Source organism: Capra hircus, chromosome 16 (assembly GCF_001704415.2).
Source record: "Capra hircus breed San Clemente chromosome 16, ASM170441v1, whole genome shotgun sequence".
Taxonomy (NCBI): domain Eukaryota; kingdom Metazoa; phylum Chordata; class Mammalia; order Artiodactyla; family Bovidae; genus Capra; species Capra hircus.
Window position 1 is genome coordinate 18,593,157 of NC_030823.1, and position 25,248 is coordinate 18,618,404.

General features: G+C 39.7%; 1 protein-coding gene and 1 non-coding gene across 2 annotated transcripts in view; both read right to left on the minus strand.

The window, feature by feature from the left end:
* The window catches only part of ESRRG (estrogen related receptor gamma), a 246,004-nt gene that overhangs the window by 156,913 nt on the left and 63,843 nt on the right, over positions 1-25,248 (minus strand). Inside the window, 1 exon segment of the mRNA XM_005690471.3 lies at positions 13,162-13,278. Coding sequence (XP_005690528.2) covers positions 13,162-13,278 — 117 coding nt within the window.
* On the minus strand, positions 20,214-20,285 carry TRNAE-UUC. Its single transcript has one exon. It is a non-coding gene; the product is annotated as a tRNA-Glu (tRNA).

Here is a 25,248-nt window from a genome sequence, read left to right on the forward strand (position 1 = left end):
ATGCCAAAGAACATTACATCGATTACCTCATTTAAACCTCCAAACAACCCTCTAATGCAGTTAGAATCACAACCCCCATTTTACAGATAAAGGGTCAAGCAACTTGTTTGAGATAACACAGCAAGTAAGTAAGAAAGTTTGGATTGAACTCAGATTCTATTTCAGCACTGTCCACTATGTTACTCACTGGCCCCGTGGGACTATTTAATATAAATAAAATTAAATAAGATTAAAAATTCAACAATTTATTTGCATTAGACACATTTCAAGGGCTCAATTCACAGTCACAGACTCCATTTGATCTGAGACATCAAGCTTTTTATCTTTACTTCCCTACACAGATAACATGAAATCAAAATGCTAAATTGTACAAAAGAGAATATAAAGGCTGGTAAAATTCAGAAAGGGAGAAAATGTATATAATTATAAATAAGCAGGCATATTATTAATGATGTTAGATCATACACCCCATGAAGGCAGAAACTTGTCTGTCATGCTCACTTTTTATCCCTGGCATTAATAAAGTGAGTGGTATGAAGCCATGCCTCAAAAATATTCATTGAAAGCACGGATAAAAAGTGGATGAGTAAACATTTGAAGATGGGGTTGATGAATACATATGATTGGGGTCCATAAGTCGTTAGAAAGAAGTTCTTGGAGGAACAACCCCACCCCAATTCTATGTGTTACAATGAACAGGGTGTATTTTTTTGGACAGCACATAGAAATATTTACATCAATTAGCCCATATGGCCAGAATCCACATTCTATCCAAATATTTCCAAATTATACATGAATTGATAATAACCTAAGAGTGGCTAAGGTCAGAGTAATTGCCATTTAATTAGCTTCAAATACACTAATGATTATGATAATGTTGATACTGGAGAGACTTAATAGGCCTAGAGATAAATGTCGAAGAGAGCAGAGGGGTGAATCCAGGTGGGGTAAGATGGGAGGCAGACCAATGACAAAGGTCATAAGCTTCAGAACCACCAAATGACAACTCACTACACTGGTGAAGAAGCTTCACTTTTAGTTAGAAGAAATTTTGGAACCAACAACAACAAAAAAATGCTCAAAAAACAAAGTGGCAGTAAGAAGGAGAGGAAGTTGTGTGTTCCAAAAAACTTAGGTCTTAGAGCAAAGTTTGATTGGGGAAAACTAACTGGACAGAGAGAAGCCACTAAATAAGGGCTCAAGAGTTCACAAGTTGACTTCTGACTGAGAAACAGGACTGAAAATGACTGCAGAGATAAGCAGAAACACATGCTAAGTGAAACAAGGTAATGCAAATAATTTCAATCTTGCCTAGAGTCTATTCCGTCAATTCCCCTCATCCCCAAAGGCCTGATGGGCCTAGAGTTTGTCATACAGTAAAGTAAGTCAGAAAAACATATATCGTGTATTAATACATATAAGTGCAATCTAAAAAAAAAAAAAAAAATGGTACAGATGAACCCATTTCCAAGGCAGGAACAAAGACAGACATAGAGAACAGATATGTGACACAGAGGGGAGAAGGTGGGATGAATTGGGAGATTAGGGTTGACATATATACACTACCATCTGTGAAACAGCTTGCCAGTGGGAACCTGCTGTCTGTATAACACGGGGAACTCAGCTTAGTGCTCTGCAGTGACGTAGAGCGGTGGCATGGGGGCGGACGATACATGTATACGTATAGTTGATTCACTTCACTGTTCAGCATAAACTAACACAACATTGTAAAGCAATTATACTCCAGTCAAAAAGAAAAAAAAGCTAGTAAAGTAGTCCAGGAGTGTAAAACTAGGAGTATGGAGCCTACATAGAAAAGACTTCCCAGCTGAAAATGTATAATCAATGAGAAAAATAGGGAAGGGATTATGATTCCTCTGGCTCAGTGGTAAAGAATCCACCTGCAATGCAGGAGACCCGGGCTCGATCTCTGGGTCAGGAAGATCCACTGGAGAAGAAAATGGCAACTCACTCCAGTTTTCTTGCCTGAGAAATCCCATGGACAGAGGAGCCTCTGGAGGGCTACAGTTCAGGGGGTCACAAAAGAGTTAGACATGATTTAGCAACTAAACAACAAATTACGATTTTAGACTACGCGTTATCCTTGGAGAAACAGGTTCACCCAAGGGCGATCGCTAAGAAACTCCCCCTTTGAATTCTGCCATCGCACCCCTGTTGGATCCCAACCACCATGTAAAAGAGGGGGCTCTTCCAACTGGGGTCTGCAAAGAGTGGAAATCCTAATACTTCTGTCAAAGGTCTCTATCAAGCTTCCTGCTTCCAAAAATACTTCCAGGACATTCCCTTTGAATGGCAGGATTCATCCTTGCATCAATGTTAAAAAGCAATTAAAGCTGAAGTCAGGTGAAAACAAATTGAGGATGTGGATAATCAGCTGAACTCCATCACACCTGGGGAGCAGTGGCTTCCAGGGCGCCGGGGCTGTGCGGTCTGCGGGGGAAGGCTGGGTGGGAGTGGTGGGGCCTTGGTATCTGTTCTCCCAGCCACAAAGCCACCCTGGCTCTCAAACAGCACAATCTGCCATTCACTGAAGTCTGGTTTGCCAGGAAGCCCAAGGATGGACTCCCCACCAGTACCATCAGGCTCAGGGAATTTGGCGAGCACCAGGCACCTCCGACTTCTGCCAGCTCATTGGCTTTGGGGAAGCCGCTGACCTACTCTCCGCTGAGTGGCTTTTGTGAACCTGGACTCCAGCCTGCCGCTCATCATTGATCAACCTTGGCCGAGCCAGCTGGCTCATTCCTTTGCAGACAGCTTGCCTTAGGGAAGCTGGTTGGTGGCTCGACAACCTACTAAGCGAGAAAGACGCGCAACTCCAGAACGATCTCTCAAGAAATAGCCAGTTCTCGCTTGCACTGGAGGGAGACGTGGAAGTGTACAAAAACATTGTCTGATGCCTCCTCGGATAACACTGAGGTGACCAGGAAGGTAACTGACAAGTTAGGAATGGCGCCCAGGGGAAATGAAACCGTGAAGCTCTCTGTTCAGCAGGCCTTACTCAAATGTGCATCAGAATTCCCTTACATTAAATTTAACCCAATGCCATAAAGAACAGGGCCATGGGGATATATATGGGCAGTGGTGAAAAGGAATAAAAATCTGTTGTCTGGAGGCTGGTGGGGAAAAAACTCCACATCCAACAGAGTTCTAAATGGCAGGGGCCTCCCCTCCCCACTTACCATTCTGTCACTAGACTTCTAGCGCACGAGCAAATGTTGAAGCAGGTTTTTCCCCCCTTGGGGCAAAATCCATTGGGGATTTTTAATAATCCAAGAGGAATAAAAATTGGTAGCACAGTAGATAAATGCTGGCTCCTTATTTCAAATTCACAAATGGAAATGACAAATGAGGACAATCAAATAAATGATTAACTTTTAATAGTATTCCCATTAAAACATGAGGAAGGGAGCTAAAAGAACCGTTCCTTACAATTTCAATCTTTCTGTCCTCTCTCACAAATGCGGCGAGCGAAGGCAGGTTTATTCAGTTCAAATAATTCTCAGTGCTGCCTTTGCTAAGTTCACAGGAGAGAATCTATCCGCTTCATTTCTAATGTAATTGTCATTTTTGACAAATATATAAATATAAAACAGTTCCAGAGAACCAGAGATCCACAGGGAATCTGTGATAGTCCAAAACTCACATGGATTATATACAGAATCATAGACAAATCTTTAAAACATTAGTACTTCCATTTTTCTCATTCATAAGACAGATAAGATTGTAATATCCCAAAGGCCTACTCTGGCCACATCCTCCAAACAACTGAGGTGACTGACACTCAAAGCCAGTGAATCAGATTTACTCCTCTCTACAAAAGCAACACTTCAAAGGAATTTTGTTCTGAACTTGGCTTTCCAAAACTTGGAGCCAGAGAGTAAAACTATATCACAGAACAAAATGTTCCCCTCTGCTCTAATTGGGATTTAAATAAGATGTCACGCACTGACAGACACAGAGACCTCTCAAATCGGGTTCCCAGGAACTGAACAGCTTGAGTGTCGCTGTTATTTTATTCACACAGTTTATAACTGACAAGTTATTCCAAAGTTTATGTTGCGATCTCAAGAATCTCAGAGTGGGAAGTCACATGGAAGTTCTTCTAGCCTAATCCCTACATGATCTTTGAAACTGTTCTCTGCATCATCTCTCATACTGATGGGAAACTCACTGCCTTTTGACACAGTTCATTCTATTTCTGGAAAGTAAGTGAAGAACTCAAAGCAATCGAGTGAGCCCTAGTTTAAAAAAAAAAAAAAGAAAAAGGTTTATTTAAGTAATCTTTTAAGAGCTCAGTATCTCATAATACCCATAGCTTCTGAAGAATCCCAAGCTAAATATACACTTGAATACTCCTACTGTATTAAACAAATACAGCGCATAGGCAGAAGAGCTAGAATGCCTGACTCCATCATGCCTTGGGAGAACTCTGGCAAGTAACATAATCTCTCTAAGTTTTTCTTTCCTCTGTGAAATGGGGAAATACCCAACTCTGGAAGTCATTGTAAGGATTAACAACAACAAAAAAAATCCAACTAAAGCGCACAGTATGTAGCCTAAGGCATATTAAGTGCTCACCAGTAAGTGTTATTACTCTTACCCTCGAAATCTTGCTATTCATTTCAAGACTATCCAGGTTTCATACCAACAAAGCACGACAAGAAAAAAAAAAAAAGAAAGTCACCATCTGGCAGTGCAGTAACTGTACATGAAATAAGTTTTCATGGCACCTTAAGTATATTCCCAACGGCTTAATGTCAAGACAAAGCTCACAAAAAAGGTGCTCTTTGCTATTGCTTATATTATAACTTGGGAGTTTTGTTTAATACTCTGCATTAATGAGGGAGCTTCTTAGGATAATATTACAACAGAGAGTGCAAGAATTACCAGTGAGGTCAATGCAGTTCTATTAACTGTCATCTAACACAGAAATATTTTCCTTGAATACCATTAAAGCTTTCTCTTTTTCTTTGTTCTGCTTTTTGAAGGCAGTAGGAACCCAAATTTCCCTACCAATAATTTCTGTTTTCGACTTGGCAGCATAATGATGTTAGACTTGGGGGAAAAAAAAAATTCACCTTGGCAATGTCTTCTTCAGAGGTTTTTACAAAAGATATTTCACTAGGATAAATTGCACTAAGCAGGTTCTTTAAGTAAGCAAAAACAAATCTGCTTGTTAATAAATGGCCTGAGTAGCTTTTGTATTTTTTAAAGAGAATCTCCTGGAAAATACTACGGTCTTTAAAGAACATTTTATTAAAATGGAAGATATGAAACAGAAGGGTAATTAGACAAGTTAGTTGCTCTTTGCTGCTCCTGCTGATAGGGTAAACCCAGAAGACTCTCAGAGTTCCCACTGCCATATATAAATCAAGACACAAGCTGCGGTTGCAGGAAAACAGTTCTGGGATAATTTTTCTTTACATCCTGGGGGTTCCAGACAACTGATCAGAGAGACATAATGGCAGCTAAATGAATAAACATATAATCTGTGCTCTGTCTCGTATTTATGTATATATGGACACACACACGATGCCTTCTCTAAACTAAAAAGTAGAAATTGGAAGGATATCCCATGGATTATGATGAGATAGATCAGAACAAATAGGGTCTCTGGACAACACATTCTCTACTGTGGAGGAATCCTCTATTCTATCATTTTTCTTCTACCCAAACGTTTCCTAAACACGAGGTCAGTCTTACTAATCTATGAGACAGAGCAAAAGATGAGAGCATTCCACCCTACAGAGACTAGCAACTCTTGATGGGTTTTAATTGATTTGGAAAGCCAAAGGATTTAAGCAGGGCATAGACGGCATGACCCTTTTAAGGTATGGGGTGGCCCAAAAGTTCATTCAGGTTTTTTGTAACATCTTATGGAGAAACCCGAATGAACTTTTTGGCCCACCCAGTACTAGAGAACCAAGAAATGAAAACAAAAGATTTCATTCTAGATTTTCAAACTTTTTCAGGGTAATTTCTTTCCCAGGGACCTATCTAGATACAGACACTAACTCATCTTGACCAAAATGAATGGACCTGAATGTATTGTTCTATACAATACATTAACCTTGTCATTCTTCCCTCCACAACTCCTGATACACGCACCTTCTCCAACTCACTATATGCCCAATAGTCAAGCTGCTGAGTTATTTTGTAAAGACATTTCCTAGATGGATCCCCACAGTCACCTGTATTTTCAGTGGCCTCATTAAACTCCAAGTGAAAAACCTGGTTTCCCCATTCAGAATCCTAAGAAAAAGTCCCTTCCTTATGAATGCCATTAATACCAGTATCTTGGGCACATATCCCTTGTTAAACCCATATGTTTGCTGTTTCCCAGGAGTGCCAGCACCGTTTCCCATTTTCTCCATCCTTAAATGAATCTTTCAGGTCACAGATGGCCTGCTATGCTGAGATGCTAGGCATTCGACCCACAGCTGGAGAATGAAAGATCCCTTGTTGGGCCAAGGCTGCAACATACTTTGATACAGCTACAGGAGGGACCTGGGAATAGGACTTTCATCTCACACCCACTGATCTGCAATGGGACCTTGGGTAAGTTACTAAAACTCTCTGAACCTTGAGCTCCTCATCTGATGAATGAGAATCTGACATGCAGGGACCCACTGTTCTCAATGAGGTTTTAAGCTGATAATGAAACTGTAATATCCCATGCCCTTTCCACACTGAATAACATTTCAAATGCTGATTCCCAGCCACTGCTTTGACTTGATCCTGAACAAGAAGACTCACAGTTCTACCTTATCAGGTAAATTGTCTACCTGGCATCTTCATGGTATTACAGACTTTTAAAAAGTAGGGGATTATATGGAGCACCTCTATAAAAGAAGCTTACTTTATAAAGGCAAATACAGTTATCAGTTAAACACATAACTGTATCATTTGTTATGTTTTAATGTCTCATTTGTTTCTTTCTCCAGAGGAAGTATTTAGAAGGTACTTAAAATTAATATATTAGTATTATGTTCCTATAGACATTATATCATTTTTTCTTGTCCACGCCATGCAGTATGCAGGTTCTTAGTTATCCTTGAGCAGGGATCAAACCCATGACCCCTGCAATGGAAACACGGAGTCTTAAGCCCTGGACTACTAGGAAAGTTCTGACATTATATTGTTTTTAACAAAACATATAGAAGTTTGGAATAGAAGATATGAGAAAGAAACTAGCTTAACTGCTCCCCAGCATGTATGAAAATGAAGACAGAATTGAATGGACTGAAAATAACAATGTAAGGTAGTGGAAAAATCAGAATCAAAAGCTAAAAGATAGTGCTTTGCCAGACACATCGGAGGAACTCGGTTAATACTTATGGAGCTGTGCTAAAACTTATTTCTCTACTCAGTTTTTTCCATGGTGCTCTGATATCAAAATTACCTCAGTAAAATTTAATGTACCTAAGAGGCTAGTAGAATTCTTATATGTCTTCCTGCACACATTTTAAAATGTGTGTGTTCTGTCCATTTTCTTTGGTAAACAAAGGATTAAATTCTATATTTATAAATAAATAGGCTGAAAGTGAGTCCTAGAGGTCATATACCTTGTCCCAGATCCAAGAGTATACAGAGTCGGGGCCTGAATCCAGGTTCACCTGACCATAAAGTTTGACCAGCAACAATAGCTAACATTGAACTGCTCCTGGTTCTGGGCCACTTGCTAGTCTGAGCACCTAACCTGCAGTATCTTACTGGATATTTGCAACAATTTTTATTTGCAATAATAAAAGTTTACTTGCAAACTTTTTATTTGCAAATATAATTACTGGCACTACCATTTTTCAGATGACAAAAGTGATGATTAGAAATGTTAAGTAAACTCTTTTTTTCTTTTTTTTAGGGAAAAGCAAAAAGCATACTCTCTTGTCATGAAATAACTAAGCCAGTCTGCCATGTTGCCTGGCTTCATCTGTACTGTGGCACGCAGGCTTGCTTAGCTGAGGAATATCACACTGTACACAAATGTGCATCTCTTGTTTTCACCTACAAGAGTCAAGGGAAAACACTTGAGTTGCCAAGGTGAAACCCATCACACCAATAATGAACAAAAAGCCCTTCTTCAATCTCTGATCAGTGAATTCTATACCTAAATAAAATAATTACTGCTCTCATAAAATGTCTCTGTTTGCCACTGACAGAGGGAAAACTGAACCTATATGTCCTACAATACCTTTTAAATAACTAAGGGGGAGAGATCAAAATAAAAATAAATCTTGACCAGATTTATAGGTGCACCTTGATTAGTTCTTGTTTTCTCCTTCAAATAAACAATACCTGAAAAAAAATGAAAAGGGAATGTTGAGACCAGATATCTTGTAATAGATGGGTTTTCCCTGACATACAGTATGGTATAATGCTGAAAAAAATAATCCTGGCCCATCATTCCTTAGCGGAACGTAGAACCCAGAAAAGAGAAGGGGATTTTTCAGGATGCAGAAATGGTGCAACTACTTGGATTCAAACAAGCTACTTTTGTTTTTTTTTAAACTGTACTTCTCACGGTTTTGCTTTATTGTTGAATTTTGTCATTTTCTTCACATAACTATTTCTTTGTTTCCACTGGTAACAATTTTTTGATTCAGAAATTCTAATATTAAAACCAAACATGTGGGACATCCCTGGCAGTCCAGTGGTTAAGATTTCACCTTCCAATGCATGGGGTGCAGGTTCCATCCCTGGCTGGGGAGGTAAGATCCCACTCCATATGCTCCATAGCCAAAAAAATCAAAACAAAACAATACTGTAACAGATTCAATGAAAAACTTTAAAATGGCCCACATCCAAAAACAAATCTTAAAAAAAAAAAAAACAGAACTAAAAAACAAAAAGACAAACATAGTTCATTTGGATAGGATTCTGGTACTAATGAGAAGACACGTCTTATGAGGAATTTAATCCCATACAGTGTGAAGTAACTGGCCACGTCTTATGAGGAATTTAATCCCATACAGCATGAAGTAACTGAATTTGTGTACTGACTGACTAAGCCTCTCCTTCGAGTTTGTATCCCACATCATTAGTAGAAATGCCAGTCAATAAAACCAAGGCTTATTAGTTTTAAAAGAATGGAAGTGTCATTTTTCTATAAACCCCCTTTTTTAATGAAAATGTCTTCATTTCCCTCAGGCAGCATTTTATCTAAGATGCACTTGGCTAGTTGAATAAAAATATCTGTTAAAGGAAAGAAGGTTCCCATCAAAGCTGTTGAAATCTGATTTCATTTCAGATTCTAGAACTAATGTTGTTTTTTGTTTAAATAGATTTTGTCTGTCAATTTCCAGACCCGCTGTGCCATCAGCCTGTATGGACTGCTGTGGTCAACACGGGGGTTGTAGAGGCAAATTTTATTATGGACTGGTAATTGAATTGAACAGGTTTACATTTGAATAGATTTACTACATCATGATCTCTGACATACTGCATGGGACTGAAATCCCTCTCCATCCATAAAGATATATTTAAGACAGTATCATTCTCTCCAGGCTGAGAAGGTAAGTCTTGAGCCAAGGAGATGGCCCAATATAATTGTGCATTTATATGCAGGGTGTAATACAATATTTCACTGTATTTTTTAAAAGGACAAAAGAAAAAAGAGTATTCCATATTTACTCATAACCATCCCCTCTTTTCTCTTTGGGAGAGGGGGTGCTCAGAGATATTTTTCCACCAAAGTACGCACAAGGAAGTAAAGGAAAATAAATTATTTTTTGAGTATATCAGCAATAGCAGCAATTCCCTTGAAAACAGTCCCTCTAAAGGCTTGATAACAGCAACTGAAGAGGTGTGAATTATAGATAAGCACCCATCCCATTTACTTTCACCAACAATGTTTAATTAAACACAGTTCACACCTCTTCAGTCACTCTAACCACCCTTCAAGATTGCGCCTGCCTGAAAACACCATGGGGAAAATTACTTAAGGGAAAATATGTTTTCTACTTCCTCCTTAAACCTGGAAGGACAAATAGGTGAGCACACTGTAGCAGTAAAATCAAACTAATGAAAAAAATTCTATCTACCTGGACATGGAGGCATATCACGATGTACTTTAGTTTTTGAAAAAAAAAAAAAAAAAAAAATCCAAATTGAGGAGACACCCATTTAGCGAGAGGGGTGTGGGTTTAATCCCTGGTCAGGAAACTAAGGTCCCACATGCCATGCGGTATGGCCAAAAAGTTTTTTTTAAGTGCTAATTGATACATTACTTTTATAACAGTTTTAAAACACTGATTTGCTTTTGAAAAATAGAGGTTCCTCAACTCCAAAATCAAAAGTTATAGCCTTTTTGAATAAGCATACGTCTCTACAGCTCAACTAGGGGCTTTCCAGATCATAAAAACCTGCCTCCCAAGGCAGGAGACATAAGAGACATGGGCTTGATCCCTGGATCAGGAAGATCCCCTGGAGGGGGGCATGGCAACCCACCCCAATATTCTTGCCTGGAGAATCCCATGGACAGAAGAGCCTGGCTGGCTACAGTCTACAGGGATGCAAAGAGTCAGACGCAAGTGACATGAATGCACGCACAGCTCAATTAAGTGGCAACATAAAGATAACAAAGGCCAAAAATGACTATCAATCAATCACTTGTGACACTCTGAAATATGTTTTGTCTGGTACTCTGTTCCTGGGTTTAAGGCAATCACTAAGACAAGGTTTTCCACCACAATAACGTCAGCTATCACCACCATTCTAACTCAGAGGAAAACTCTTTGCCCTGTGAGTTGGGTTGTTACTGTTAGATTCTGTTTTCTTTGTTAAAACTGCTGTCCTTCTGGCATTTTTCACAGAAGCTTCCTCTAGCAACAACATCCATCACTCTCACTGTTGCATCTCTGGAGCCTAGAATAGTGCCTGGCATATGAGAGCAACTTACTAAATATTTAGGAAACGGATTATAAATGTAAGACACGTTCACTGCGGAAAACTCCTAACAGCGCCAAAGGCTATAGAGCAAAAACAAAAGCATTTCTCACCCTTATTTTTATTCACCAGTATAACACTGCTACCAATCTTTGTCCTTCCTTCCATTTTTCCATACACATACCATCAGTGTGTGTGTGCTAATATAAACTATTAAAATATAAATTTGTATAACACTGTCATACAAATTTAAATAGGCATATTTTATATAAAATATATATAAATTTAATCATTCTAATAGGTCGTTTGTTTTCTTCTTTTATTACTGAATAGTTGATTTACAATGTTGTGTTAGTTTCAGGTGTACAGCACAGTGATCCCATTATATATATTTATATATATACCTATCTTTTTCAGATTCTTTTCCATTATATGCTATTATAAGATATGAATATAGTTCCCTGTGCTACAGTTGCCTGTCCTTGTTGTTTATCTATTTTATATACAGTAGTATATATCCGTTAATCCCAAGCTTCTAATTTATCCCACCCCACCCTGATTTTTCCTTTGGTAATCATAGATTTCTATGTTTGTGAGTCTGTTTCTGTTTTGTAAAAAGTTTATTTGTATCAATTTTTTTCTAGATTCTACATATATGTGATATCCTATGATATTTGTCTTTCTCTGATTTACTTCACTTAGTGGGATAATAATCTCTAGGTCCATCCATGTGGCTGCAGGCAATTTGCTTTCTCTTTTATTCTTGGCAAAGTATCTTGGTTCTTTTTCCATAAGGCTTTAAGGATAAAGTTACACACTTGTTTGTGTACAATTTTTCTTCAAGTTGTTCTTAGTTAAAGGAGAAGTTAGTTCTTAGTGAACAAGAGAAAAATAGAGTGAATTCCATGTACCCAAATATTGTCTGATCTACTCATCATCCAATGATATTGTTCACAGAAAAAAACTTGGAATAAGAAAAAGCCAGGAAAAATTATGAGATCTGTTGATGCCATAGCTAACTGAAGCTCTGGTTCATTCATGGGAAATAAACACTTGGATCTACTTGGATTTAAAAGTGAAAAATATAGGTGATCTCCAGTAACAACAAATTATACAAACTCATAAGGCTGACCCCAGGAATAAGACATAGTCTATGACTCAATAAAAACAACACACTTAAATATTTAATTTACCTCATTTTCTTTCAAACTTCAATCACTGTATTTTCATTTTGTTACTGTATAAAATTATCAGTTATTTTAAACATTGGCAAATTTTCTGAAGAGAAGGAAACAGTAAAATCTAAATGTAGTATGTAAAATTCACATCTACAAAAGCACATACATATATGCAAATATATTCAAAATAAACCAAAAATTAAACTGAAGTTTCCCACAGAAAAAAACAATTTTTCCTCTGTCTCCAAGCTTCACTAGATATACTTGAAACATACAAAGATTTCAGGACCTTTAGTATGAGTGAGGGACTTGAATGAATTCTAGAATCTATTTGGGTCCCGTTCCTGTCTCTATGACTTGTTTGGTGTGTGTACTTAGGCAATTTGTTTAGCACAAAATACATGTTCACGGTTACTGTTTTCTGTTTGTTGCTATTATCCCCAACTGAAAACAATGATTTTAATAGCACTGTTATAAAGTCTTTATAGTAGAAAATAAGTCCCAAAGATAAGATTAGAAAAGAAAAACAAATGCTTTACATCTAAGATTAATTTTTAAGAAAGACAAAGGCAAACATATGAAATGAAGTGATGGATATGTTAATTAGCTTGATTATGGTGATTAGTTCACAATACACACACACACATATATATATAATACAGATCATATGCTTTAAATATATACAACTTTTATGAATTACACCTCAGTAAAGATGAGGGGCTCTCGCTGTATATGCAGTACTGAGAAGAAAGCAAAAAGACAATGACAGTAGCCTCTTAGCTGCTCTTCACCCTCTGCTTTCTGCAAGATGCAAAGACAAAAAGAACCCACACTGCCAAGCATACCCGTGGGTTTAGCTGCACATCAGATGTGTCCTACCTTGTCCCTTCCTGTCGATGTCAGGCAGGCACGAGGGATCAAGAGCTCAGGTGTAAAGAAGGAGCATTCTGCCACCAGATTCAGGGTACTTACTGCGGCCCCAGCATTTCCTGGTTTCTCTAACATTTTTGAAATTCCCTGTACATCCCCTTCTCCCATCCCCAACCTAAAGCACAAGGCCACTAGCACCCAGCCTTACCTTCTTTCAGCATGCCCACTTTTAAACACTTCATGAAGCGGCAAGCCTGGCAGGATTTACGTCTGCGCTTCGTGATTTCACATTCATTCGTGGCAGGGCAGCTATATTCTATATTACCTAAAACACAGAGTGTGAAGAAAAGAAGCTGTTAGGTTTGCAAGACCCAGGCAATCCGAGCATCCCCCTGATAATATCAACTCTTCTACTTCTGCCCTCTTCCCTCAAATAAATGTCAACAGGAATCATGAGGGTATCGCAAATATGAAGCCAGATGCTCAGCTACGACCACTGAAGATGCACTGAATGATGAGTAGCTACAGAGGAGAGATACAGTGAAGTGAAGTTCTTCAAAAAACTGAGCTTAAAATAAGCCTTTAAAACATTATGTTTCTTCCATTCAGGCAAAGCAGCAGTCTCCCAGAATCTTGGGATCGAAAAGAAATTTCCCAGCAGATTATTTCCATAAAAAACACAAACATCAAAACCATATAACTACACCATCCGTCCTGGATTTCTTTTGGTACTAATCATCTGAAGCATCAGGCTTTCTGTCCTTCTGACACGGAACAGTATAAATCTCACTGTGAAAAATGATCAGCAGGCTAATTTGGAACTGTGCAGGAAGCTCCTTGAGGGCAGGGACTAAAGTTACATGGTTCGCACTTCATCACTTACCAGAGCTTTACAAATACAATTTTACTCTTTGGAAAATGTCTACTGATGATGGATGATCACCATCATCACCATCATCATTACCGTTATCACCATCATCATCATGTTTATTACATTACTTGCATAATTAATCCCAAACACTCAAACTGCATGGAAGTGTTAGATATAAAAACAAACAGCTATGACATAATACTTTTAATATTACGGTCTACATCATTTACGTTAGTAACGATACATGTGAAATGATAAGGATGTCATCAGAAGAAGATCCAAACTCTAACTTGAAATTTTTCAATTAGGGCCAATGACAGTGTGTGGGAAGTGCTCTGGGGCTGCCTACAGCTTTGTAGAGAAGCTGCCTTTAAAATAAAGCCTCTCTCCCCTATCAACTCTGTCACACAGTGCTTGAAGGTCCTTCGTTACTTCCTAACCCTTTCCCCTTGTGATTAAGTGCATTAGTATCTCTAATGAAAATGCATTCTGTTTATTGCCCTCTTGGGAAGGAGGAGGTCATCACACCAAATGCATAAATTGTCATCAGAGACAGTCCGAGCATAATTGCAATTTTGCTGCTCCATGTTTGCGATACTCAGGGTCCATCCAAGTCCCCTGAAACATGCACAGATTCTAGTAATTAGCATAGAGTCTGCCTGGGACCACAGCATTGATGAAATATTTCAGAGTTAATCACACTTTGTAAACACTGATTTATATTGACTACCTTTCTCCAGACTGATGTCTCCTCATTAAATATCACATTAGTGGATTGCAGGATTGTAGAAAGACTCAACTACTCAGCAACTGCTAATTCAACAGGAAGTAATACCTAACCACTTATAAGTACGGAAACCTGGTTAAGGATGCATGACTTCAAAAAAAAAAAAAGGAAAAAGCCTGTACATTATAACTTGAGATGAGCCTATCAAAACTGACTAAATTAGCATTCTAATTCAGGGCATTTATAATAATAAAAGCAACTACTTTTTAACATAATAGGTTAAATATTAAGAGCAATATTAATTGTATCAACAGAAGCACCACACCACCACCACTTTCCTCAGAGAAATTATGGTGTTATTGTATTACACTCACAGAAAACCAAGGATAAGTCAAAGGAACCAGATTGGTTGGGTCATGGCTGAGAATAAAAGGATTTAGATTCTGAACTTTAAATGAATCATTTTTCACTGTGATGTTCGCTGAAAATTTATTTTGCATCAAGAGTGTTGCTAGTCATTTTCTAGGGGTTAATATTCCACTACCAGATCTTTGCATTCTACATGGCTCTCCTTGTGTGTGTGTGTGTGTGTGTGTGTGTGTGTGTGCATTTGTGTGTGTGTGTGTGTGCGCGTGCGTGCGCTCAGTAGTGTCCAACTCTTTGCATCCCCATGGACTATAGCCCACCAGGCTCCTCTGTCCATGGAATTTTCCAGGCAAGAATACAGGACTGGGTTGCCATTTCCTCCTCCAGGGGACCTTCCCCATTAGCAGGCAGCTTCTTTACCACTAGTGCCACCTGGGAAGCCCATTCTACATGGCGCTCCTTATACTTATTTAAAAAGAAACCCAAGTCTCTGCTTTCTTAGGAAGAGCCAAACAATAACTAGTTTGAATTGGGGGGGAGAACGTTTTCCAAACTGCATTTCTTCCCTTTTTTGTTCCGGAGAAGTCAGTATGAATTTTTGTTCACTTTCCAGTATCAAGGCATGACCCCACACCACACCCCTGCTTTTAACTCACTACTGTTAACTTCTACTGAAATGACTCATCACACACACACACAAAATAATCATATTTCCTTTCAAACTAATTCCTCTTCCTCTTTGAAAATTATATTCTCATCCCTTGCAACAAGGCCCTTCTGACAGGCCCCTCAGTCAGGCCTGTGTGAGCTCACACCTGGACGATGGCACTTATCTTCTCACTGTGCGCTTTGCCTCTGTCTTGTCCCCCTCTAATCCACACTGCATACCACGATCATATTCCTCTGCCTATGATGGCTTTGATCATGTCATTAACCCAACTTAAAAAAAAAAAAAAATCAATAAGTTCCTATGGCCTCCGGAATAAATATAAAATATTCATCTAGCCAACAGAATCTCTGCTCCCATCTAACTCTCATCTACTTTTCCAGCAACAATGATTACCTTACATGAACTTCCTGATGCACCAATGTGATTTATTCCGTTTTTGCTGTGTCCTTCAGGCTTCCCTCTGAGGATGAGCTATCTTTGCCCCTCTTTCCTTCTTAAAATTACTTCCAAGGCTCAGCATTCAACTCACAGTCCATTCCAATCCTTCATGGAATCTTCTCAGACCACCCTAGCAGAAAATGATTTCCAGGTTCTCCTATCTCTGTGGGTACTCTCATCACATAATGTGCCAGATTTTTTTTTTTTTACTCTTTCACGTGCGTATCACCCATTAGATCATAAGATCCTGGAGAGTATTACTTACGGAGAATAGAAATCCTCCACCAAAAAGTAGTATATAAGTAAAATAACACATTTTAAATTATTTTTTTGCACCTCAGGGTCATTTTGATGTAAATATGATGCTGTCACATGGGTTCACAAGGTCAAGTGAGCTGGGTCACCCATTAAGAAACAATACGAAGAAACTAGGAAAATCATTTCACAAATTTTTTTAAAAAGTAAAAATCTAGTTAATTTTTCAAAACCTTAAAGAAATATCTTTGACAAAAATGGAAATCCAGGGCAAAACCACGGGAGCTGCTTATCAAGGGGAAAATCAGAAAAATACAAAGGCTTCTGGAGAGTTAATTGTGAAAAAAGAAGAAAAAAAAACCTGTAACAAGTTTTAAAGGAAGTAAAAGTGTGTCTTGATATAAATAAGAATAAAAGTAGTATAAAAATACAGATAGATGGCACTAAATGAGTTATTGGGGCTTCCCGGCTGGCGCAGTGGTAAAGAATCTGCCTGCCAACGCGGGAGACCCAAGAGATTTGAGTTCAATCCCTGGGTCTGGAAGATCCCCTGGAGTAGGAGGCAGCAACCCGCTCCAGTATTCTTGCCTAGAAATTCCCATGGACAGAGGAGCCTGGTGGGTTACAGTCCACAGGACTGCAAAGAGTCGGGCAGGACTGAGCAACGGAGCACACACACATGAGTTATCTAATGCTTATCTCATTATAACACAATTATTTACAAAATGAGTGCCCTAAGAATTGGAGTTACATTACAGAAAACATTCAAGGATGATTCAATTATAGCAACCAGATTTTCGGATAACCCTTCTCTCTGAATGACTGTCTAAAGATTTTTAAGATTTCTTCAGAAACAGAAGGGGAATTGTCAAATTCTCTGCATGAGAGTTTAGATCACCTATATGGAAGAATTCCAGTTTCCTTTCCAACTACTACATTCTATAATGCTTCAGTGACAAAGAGAAACATTTTAAAGGCAGGTGAATTTTTCATAGGGCCTTAGGATGAGTTCTTAAGGGGAAGAGTTCTGTCTTCATTTATGGCTGAATCCTCACTGCATATGAATGAGTCAACCTTCATGAACCTGTGCAGGGCTGGGAAAGAAAGAGGAAGTTCCTACCTCTTAAGGAATCTAGGACCTTACAAAGAAGACAAAGATTTGTGTGTGTCAACAAATCACAACACTGTTGAGTGTGATGGTTCTAGCTTCAAGTCAGCCCCAGATGCCCGTGTACACACAAACATCCCCACAAGCAGAGATCATGCTTCAGAGACTCAGTGAATCCTTCCCATGGGAGCAAATGATTGAAATGTGCTGTGACAAATGAATAAATGACAACATGGGGATAAAGAAATCTTCTCAAAGCTATAGGAAAGGCGGCATTCTTATAAAAATTTCACTGTGAATGGAAAGAAAATACACGGGTCACAACTGTTTTCATAAATGATACATTTCCAGCTAAGCATATAGACATGGTTTACAATGAATCTGGTATCCTTCAGTCAAATGTTCTGTTTTGATATATTTGTCTTGACATACGTGGATGATAACCTTGATTTCACTAAGTAACACCGGTTTTATGTCTTGAAAAACAAATCAACATCTTTCTAAAGAACTTCTTTGCTGGAGGAAAACTTCTCTAATTTCCAAGCCCTCCCATTGAGTCCCTTAGTTCATTGTTGTTGGCTGCGATCACCCAACCAACAGTCTTTGATCCAGGTCAGAGTCGACAAAGATTCTGCCCTTGAAAAACCTTCCCTGGTAGCTTTTGTATTCAATGAAGAAAGCATTTTATGCTAAAAACGTGCTCCACCCCCCTCCCCAAGCACCTGGGCAACACTGTTTTACATCTATTTTGGTAACAGCTCAAAAACACTACTCCCAAGAGACCCTATGATCTCGATGGGGTACTTGTTTTCCTTCAATTCACGAAGAGTAGAAATGAGACAAAAGTATTTCCAGTAGTAACTGCAGGCCCCTGGAACGTTAACACCGGACAGTAGTTCGGGGGGGTGCAGAAGTTACTGCTCACATTCTAAAATTCTCCTTTCAAACACTGAGGTGTCCTGGGCTAGAGCTTGCCATTTTACAGGCCACACTTGTTCCGTGGTACCACCAGGGACCACACTGGGCAGCCACGGACGACACGATTGGGATTTTCCCAGTTTTGTCAATGGCTTCAGAGCCAATCAGGTCCACGCGGAAGCTCTGGGTTTTGAAACCAGGCTGACAGGAATGATAGAGCAATTTATAATATCTCCTGGCGGCTTTTCAGAAGGTCCTGGGCTCTGATGACTTACTTGAGAGTCTTTTGCACAATTAGTTTGCAGGCAATAGAATCTTCTCACTTACTGCTTAATAGAATCTTGCAGCAAGCTGGCGGATAGAATAACAGGGTGTATGTAAAACTCCAGCCTGCAGTGCCGGTGGATAATTTGTATATTCCTTTCAGTCACTTAATGGACTTTTACAGTTTGGCAATGAAAGGGCTGAATGATGTGAATTAGCATGGCATCTCAAAATAAAAATACATATCAAATCTTTACTTCCGACTCACATCTCTCGCACACAGTAATGAAACACTGGGCTTCATGGAGTTCCCAAGAGCTGTCCTCTTTTTCAAATGTACAGACATCATCATTGTAAAGCCAATTTGAAAGCATCTGTATATTTCCCCCAATTGTTTTAATTTTATTAACAGAACCAAATGGCTTGAGATGACCCACAGGGCATTCCAAGTGGGGTTTATCCAATTGTTTTCCAACATTAAGTGATTTAAAAATAATGGGATTTGCCTCAGTACACAATTACAGAGCATTAAAAACATGCAGGCAATAATCTGTAGTATTTTTGTTTTAAGTGCCCAAAAGCAGAAAAAAAGAAAGAAAATCCTCTCTAGTGTATGGTAGTAAAGGGTTTTCATGCAGCTTCCCTTTCTTTCTTTTTCTTTCTTGTGTTTAAAGCTCCTTTGTTTCTAACTCTTTTCTCCACATTCTATTTGAAATAGAAAATATTATTATTATAGCTATAGCTTGTATTGTATAAGGTGGGATAATAACTCATTACATACTTGTGGCAAAAAAAAGTCATAATTCCATCAATGTATATTAAATAAAGGGTGTTATTTTATTTTCAAAGAATGCACCCAAAGTTAGACTTCAAAGTAAGTTACTTAGGGATGTTCTATCTGTTCCCAGAAGACTGCTCTGAATACTTTTCGAAACTTCCTTTAAAACTGCCACAAGGGTCACTTCAAAGCTATAAGCCAGAGACGAGGGAGCAATCAAATGGTACTTTGCTCATATTCACCCAAAACATTTGACTGGCCTCTTTATCACAAGCCATGACGTTAAATGATGGATGTCCATTACTAAATGTTAAATCTCCCCTCGAAAGTCAAAGACCTGTCATCACTGAAGATATTTCAAGAATCTGCCTCAAGTCTCAATGAGGATGCCCGCCTCAGACAAAGACAGGGAATGTCAGCGCCAGCCTACCTAGGGGACCCCACCTGTCTGCGAGGTATAAGATGTGGCAGACAGAGGAGGCAGAGGGGAGGATCACACCCGGTTAACAGTCACATCCAGCCCTTAGCAAAACAGTTCCATACACAGGGTTATGCCAGAGTCTCATGTTCTTTGCCTTCCTGCTGCCCCTCTAAGCCTCTACAAAGTGAGGTGGGAGATGGGTAGGTCTAGAAAAGATATTTGATGCTTTAAAGTTCTACAGGATTAAATTCTGATCATCCCAAATGTAATTTACAAGAGCCATAATAGAATGTGGGCACAAATGACTGTCTTTTCACAGGGAAGCTCAGGCCCCAAATGGGAGAAGATGATGCTCTGCCTTCAAGGGAAAAGATCAAGAAAAACCCACAAGCAGACAGGTTTATCTTATTTTCTGGTCATGCCACTCAACTTGTGGGATCTTAGTGCCCTGACCAGGAATTGAACCTGGACCCCCACAGTGAAAGCTTGACGTCCTAACCACTGGACTACCAGGGAATTTCCCAAGCAGGAAGGTTTATGAACCTCAGATACTGGAGACTAAACCACAACTCTGGTTTCATCCTCCAGCGATCCCTGTTGGGAAGACCACTGAGCCTGTTATATACAATGGCCAGAAATGTATGTTTCCCTGTATGTGTATATAACCACAAGATTACAATTCCCATTGCATTCAATGAAAAATGGTTTAGTGGGAAAACAATGCTGTTAAATGGGGAGATTATTTAGCCTTGCTTCTTTTCCAACTTAAACAAGAGATACCCAGCCTCAGTTTCCCCCAAACTTGTAAACATGCTCATTCCTTTATTGCTCTGCCTGCACAACTGTTAACACTGGGCAATGTGTATGTTCTTACCAAAGAGAAGATGGGTAAAGTTCTTACATGCCCACTGAACATCCATCCTTTGCACACTGCCTTGCACATGAGGTAGGAAAGCATCTGAGGATAAATAAGTGAGGGAAGGAGGAGAAAGGAAAGGTGGGACACTTAGTTCAAATTCCAGCTCTGTCCTTTTTGAGCTGTGTGAACTTGAACTGATCACTGTACTTTCATTACTCTCAGGTTCACTAAAGTACAAAAGAGGAATAATCATATCTGCTTTGTAACAGCGTAAGCATTACATGAAATATACATACTAAAATCACAGAGTTCTGCTCTCCCTTCTGAGAAGAAAGGGAAGAGACACTGTAAGAGTCCATGAATTCTGAACTACTTTCACTCAGAGACCTAACTCTGGAATTCGGGAACAGTATAAAAACAACCTTCCACAGATTTATGCAAGCCTGGGAGAATGAATACACCATTCACCCAGAGAACTGGAAAGAGGATTTTGTCTTGCCAACAACTCCTGTGTACACAGCTTTATTTTACAGATACCAGGAGGAGAGGAAGAGTGCAATAATTCAAGTCATTTATTAAAGCATCAAATTGTCTATGAAGTGAATTTCTAAGATGCCAAACACCACTTCTCCTGAACATTTCCTGTCACTTCCCTGGAGCTCGTAAAATGCCATCACTGGATGTAATCTGATTATAATTGAGGGCAAGACATTTGCAAAGCTCTTCAAAATCTCACCCAGCCTTATCTTTGGCCACAGTCTCAGGCCAACTCCTACTCCTATCCCAAACCCACCCCCTTGTCTACCACCTAGACTGAGTCCCTCCCAGTTCCTAGAAAGCAGCATTGTCTTTCCTGCTGGTTCCAGATGTGCTTCTTGTATCATTTTTTCAACAAAGCTCTCCCAAGGGCCCACAAGACTGGCGTCCAGCAGTCCTTATGGGTGTGAATAGTTCATCTCCCACTTATCTTCAAGCGAACATTTCTCTCAATATTCAATACACTTTATTACAAGTATCTAGTGAATTGTCCACCTCCTGTCCCAACCATACAACTGTCCATACCTTGAGGGCAGAGACTTATTCCTCTGGGTCCCCAGTGGAACATTTTATTATCTATCAACTTGATTTTTCCTGATGCTATCTCTCATTCCTTCAGGCTAATGCTTAGCTCCAAATTATTCATAAAAATATACCAAGTACAGTTAATTAGACAGAATACAACTGGTAACAACCCACCAGTAATATATCATTTGGCATAAAGCAACCCAGATTTCTAGGCTATTAGATTTTATACAAATCCTAAAGTCCAGTGGGTTCAGGCTCTTGGTTTTATGTAGACCAGAGAAAGGTAAATGTATACTGAGCTTGTTTATGATCACTCAACCCTCTTTACAAAGATGGTGAAAGTCGCTCAGTCGTGTCTGACCCTTTGTGAGCCATGAACTACACAGTTCGTAGAATTCTCCAGGCCAGAATACTAGAGTGGGTAGCCTTTCCCTTCTCCAGGGGATCTTCCCAATCCAGGGATCGAACCCAGGTCTCCCAAACTGCAGAAGGGTTCTTTACCAGTTGAGCCACCAGGGAAGCCCAAGAATACTGGAGTGAGTAGCCTATCCCTTCTCCAGAGGATCTTCCCAACCCAGGAATCGAACCAGGGTCTCCTGCATTGCAGGCAGATTCTTTACCAGCTGAGCTACCAGGGAAAGGGCTAGTTAATTGCAGTTAATTTGCAAACCTCAAATTCCTGATATCCAGTCCAATGTTCTTTCAATGCACCGATTAAAACTCACATACAAACAAATGGTAAGAGTGCTGAGAACTCTTCCATGTTCTTTACGTTATATCTATGAACCCCCGTTTCGCAGATAAGAGAATTAAGACAGAGAGAAGGGCGAACAAGGCTAGAAACACATAGCTACCAAGGGCCAGAGCCACAATTAAAACTCGGGCACTCTGGATCCAACATCTCTCCTCTTCATTGTGATGCAATGTTGCCTGACTTTAATCCTTAAAGACATGAATTGAGTGTCATAATTGAGTGTTGCTTAGAACAGAAATGAAAAACAAAATTCTTATCTTCGAAGAGACTGTTTGGTGTGGCTGCTGTTGTTGCTATTGTTGCTGGTGGGAAAGGAAATTTTGATGCCTACTGGGAGCAGCAGGATAGGGTGGATCTTGGCATCATCTTGCTATTGTCAGACTTGTGGTACGTGGGCAGCTGTGGAGAGGATACGGTTGCTTTTGGAGAATGGAATCTCTCAACACCTCAGAAAGAAATCCCTCAACTCGTCTCTGTACCACTATGGTTTGTGACCAGTTTAAGTCCACGGAAACCAAACAAACCATGTCACCAAAGCAACAGGTGTCAGATTGCAAACACACATTTTCAAGATCCCCAAATCATGGGGATTGCTCGTGATAGGAAAGAAACTATTCTCCATAATCAGCAGGGTGTGCTCTGAAATGCACCTAAAGGGGAATAACAGTATACAGTCAAAAAGACTGACTGATGAAAAGGATGGGGAATACAAATATCTCTCATCAAAGGTATGCAGAAATTTAATGTTTTTAGCTTTGATATGACATCTTCTTGGAAAGGGCAACTGTTCTTTTGCAGTGTAGAGAATATCCCCTATGTGACGTGTGCCTATTGCATCTCTGTCTTTATGTTCCTATGGTATGGGGATCGTGTCACAGAGTCTTCGTAAAAGAGCTCAAAAATGACCAATGCCACCAGAAAGGTGTTAGATCTGAGTTAAGCATAATTCCCCAAACTGGGGGCATTTAGTATCCAACCCCAACTTTTATGTGCTCTTTCTCCACCCACCTACAAATTTTAAACAACCTTGATATGAGTCTGCCTGTGTCTCCTTTAAAACATACAACTAAAAACAAACAAACAAAAAGCAAAACAATAGTTTGCTAACAAAATATTCTTGGGGAACAGAAGAAATGCTAATTAAGTCTAATGCATCCACTCTATTTGGATAGAGTTTCCATTGCAGCGGTGGTTACATAATGGTACAGAAAGTCCATCTGTCAAGTGTGGAGGCATCAGGACCATATCCTATGTGACGAAAACAAATGACTCATAGGAATTGGACTTCATACCAATCTCGAGCTCTTCCTTCTACCTTAAACAAGTAAAAGCAAGCATGTGTGTGTTAGTCACTCAATAGTATCCAACTCTATGCCACCCCATAGACTGTAGCCCGCCAGGCCCAACTACTGGAGTGGGTAGCCATTGCCTTCTCCAGGAGATCTTCCTCACCAGGAACTGAACCTGGGTCTCCTGCACTGCAGGCAAATTCTTTACAATTTGAGCCCCCAGGGTATTTCCCAAAGCAAGCATATCCCTTCCTAATACTGAACCTAAGGGCTTTGTTCTGAAATGCTATCAGTGTGCCCAGAACTCAAAAGAGACACTGGAATTAGATTCTTCCTCCCAGATCAAGTTCACATATTCAGCAAGTATATAACTATGTTTTCCAGAGCTGATATGGATTTGGGGTCATCCTGCTTGACACAAGTGATGGGAACTGATCTAAATTTAAACTGTAGAAGGTAGTATAACAGTGATTCCAAGCTAAGACACTAGAGTCAAACGGGTTCAAATTCCAATTCTATCAGTTCCTGTCTGAGTTGGGGAAAACGTTTAAATCTGAACTTACTGTCTTTGTAAACGAAGTGGTCATGGGACCCAGCAACAGATACCTTCAGGGACTGCTGTGAAAATCAAATGAGATCATGTATTTTGAATGGACCAAGCAGAAGACCTGACACAGAGTAAACCTCGATTATCAACCATCATAACAGTGTAATGATGCTCAGGAGAGGGACTAGGATGCAGGAAAAGGGCTAAGGGGGACTTGAGAAGAACCCAGGTGCTGGTCCTTAGCACAGATGTGAGGAAATCCCATCACTTCAGGGCAAATAGATGGGGAAACAATGGAAACGGTGACACAGGTTTATTTTCTTGGGCTTCAAAATCACTGCAGATGGTGACTGCAGCCATGAAATTAAAAGACGCTTGCTCCCTGGAAGAAAAGCGATGACCAACCTAGACAGCATATTAAATAGCAGAGACATTCCTTTGCCAACAAAGGTCCGTCTAGCCAAGGCTATGGTTTTTCCAGTAGTCATGTATGGATGTCAGAGTTGGATTATAAAGAAAGCTGAGCACTGAAGAATTGATGCTTTTGAACTGTGGTATTGGATAAAACTCTTGAGAGTCCCTTGGACTGCAAGGAAATCAAACCAGTCCACCCTAAAGGAAATCAGTCCTGATCATCCATTGGAAGGACTGATGCTGAAGCTGAAGCTCCAATACTTTGGATGCGAAGAACTGGCTTATTAGAAAAGTCCCTGATGTTGGGAAAGATTGAAGGCCGGAGGAGAAGGGGACAACAGAGGATGAGATGGGTGGATGGCATCACTGACTCAATGGACGTGAGTCTGAGCAAGCTCTGGGAGTTGGTGATGGATAGGGAAGCCTGGTGTGCTGTAGTCCATGGGTCACAGAGTTGAACATGACTGAGCGACTGAACTGAACTGAGGAGATGCTGGGCAGAGAATTCCTCCTGGGTGGTGCTAGGAAACCAAAAGATAGGAGCATAGTAG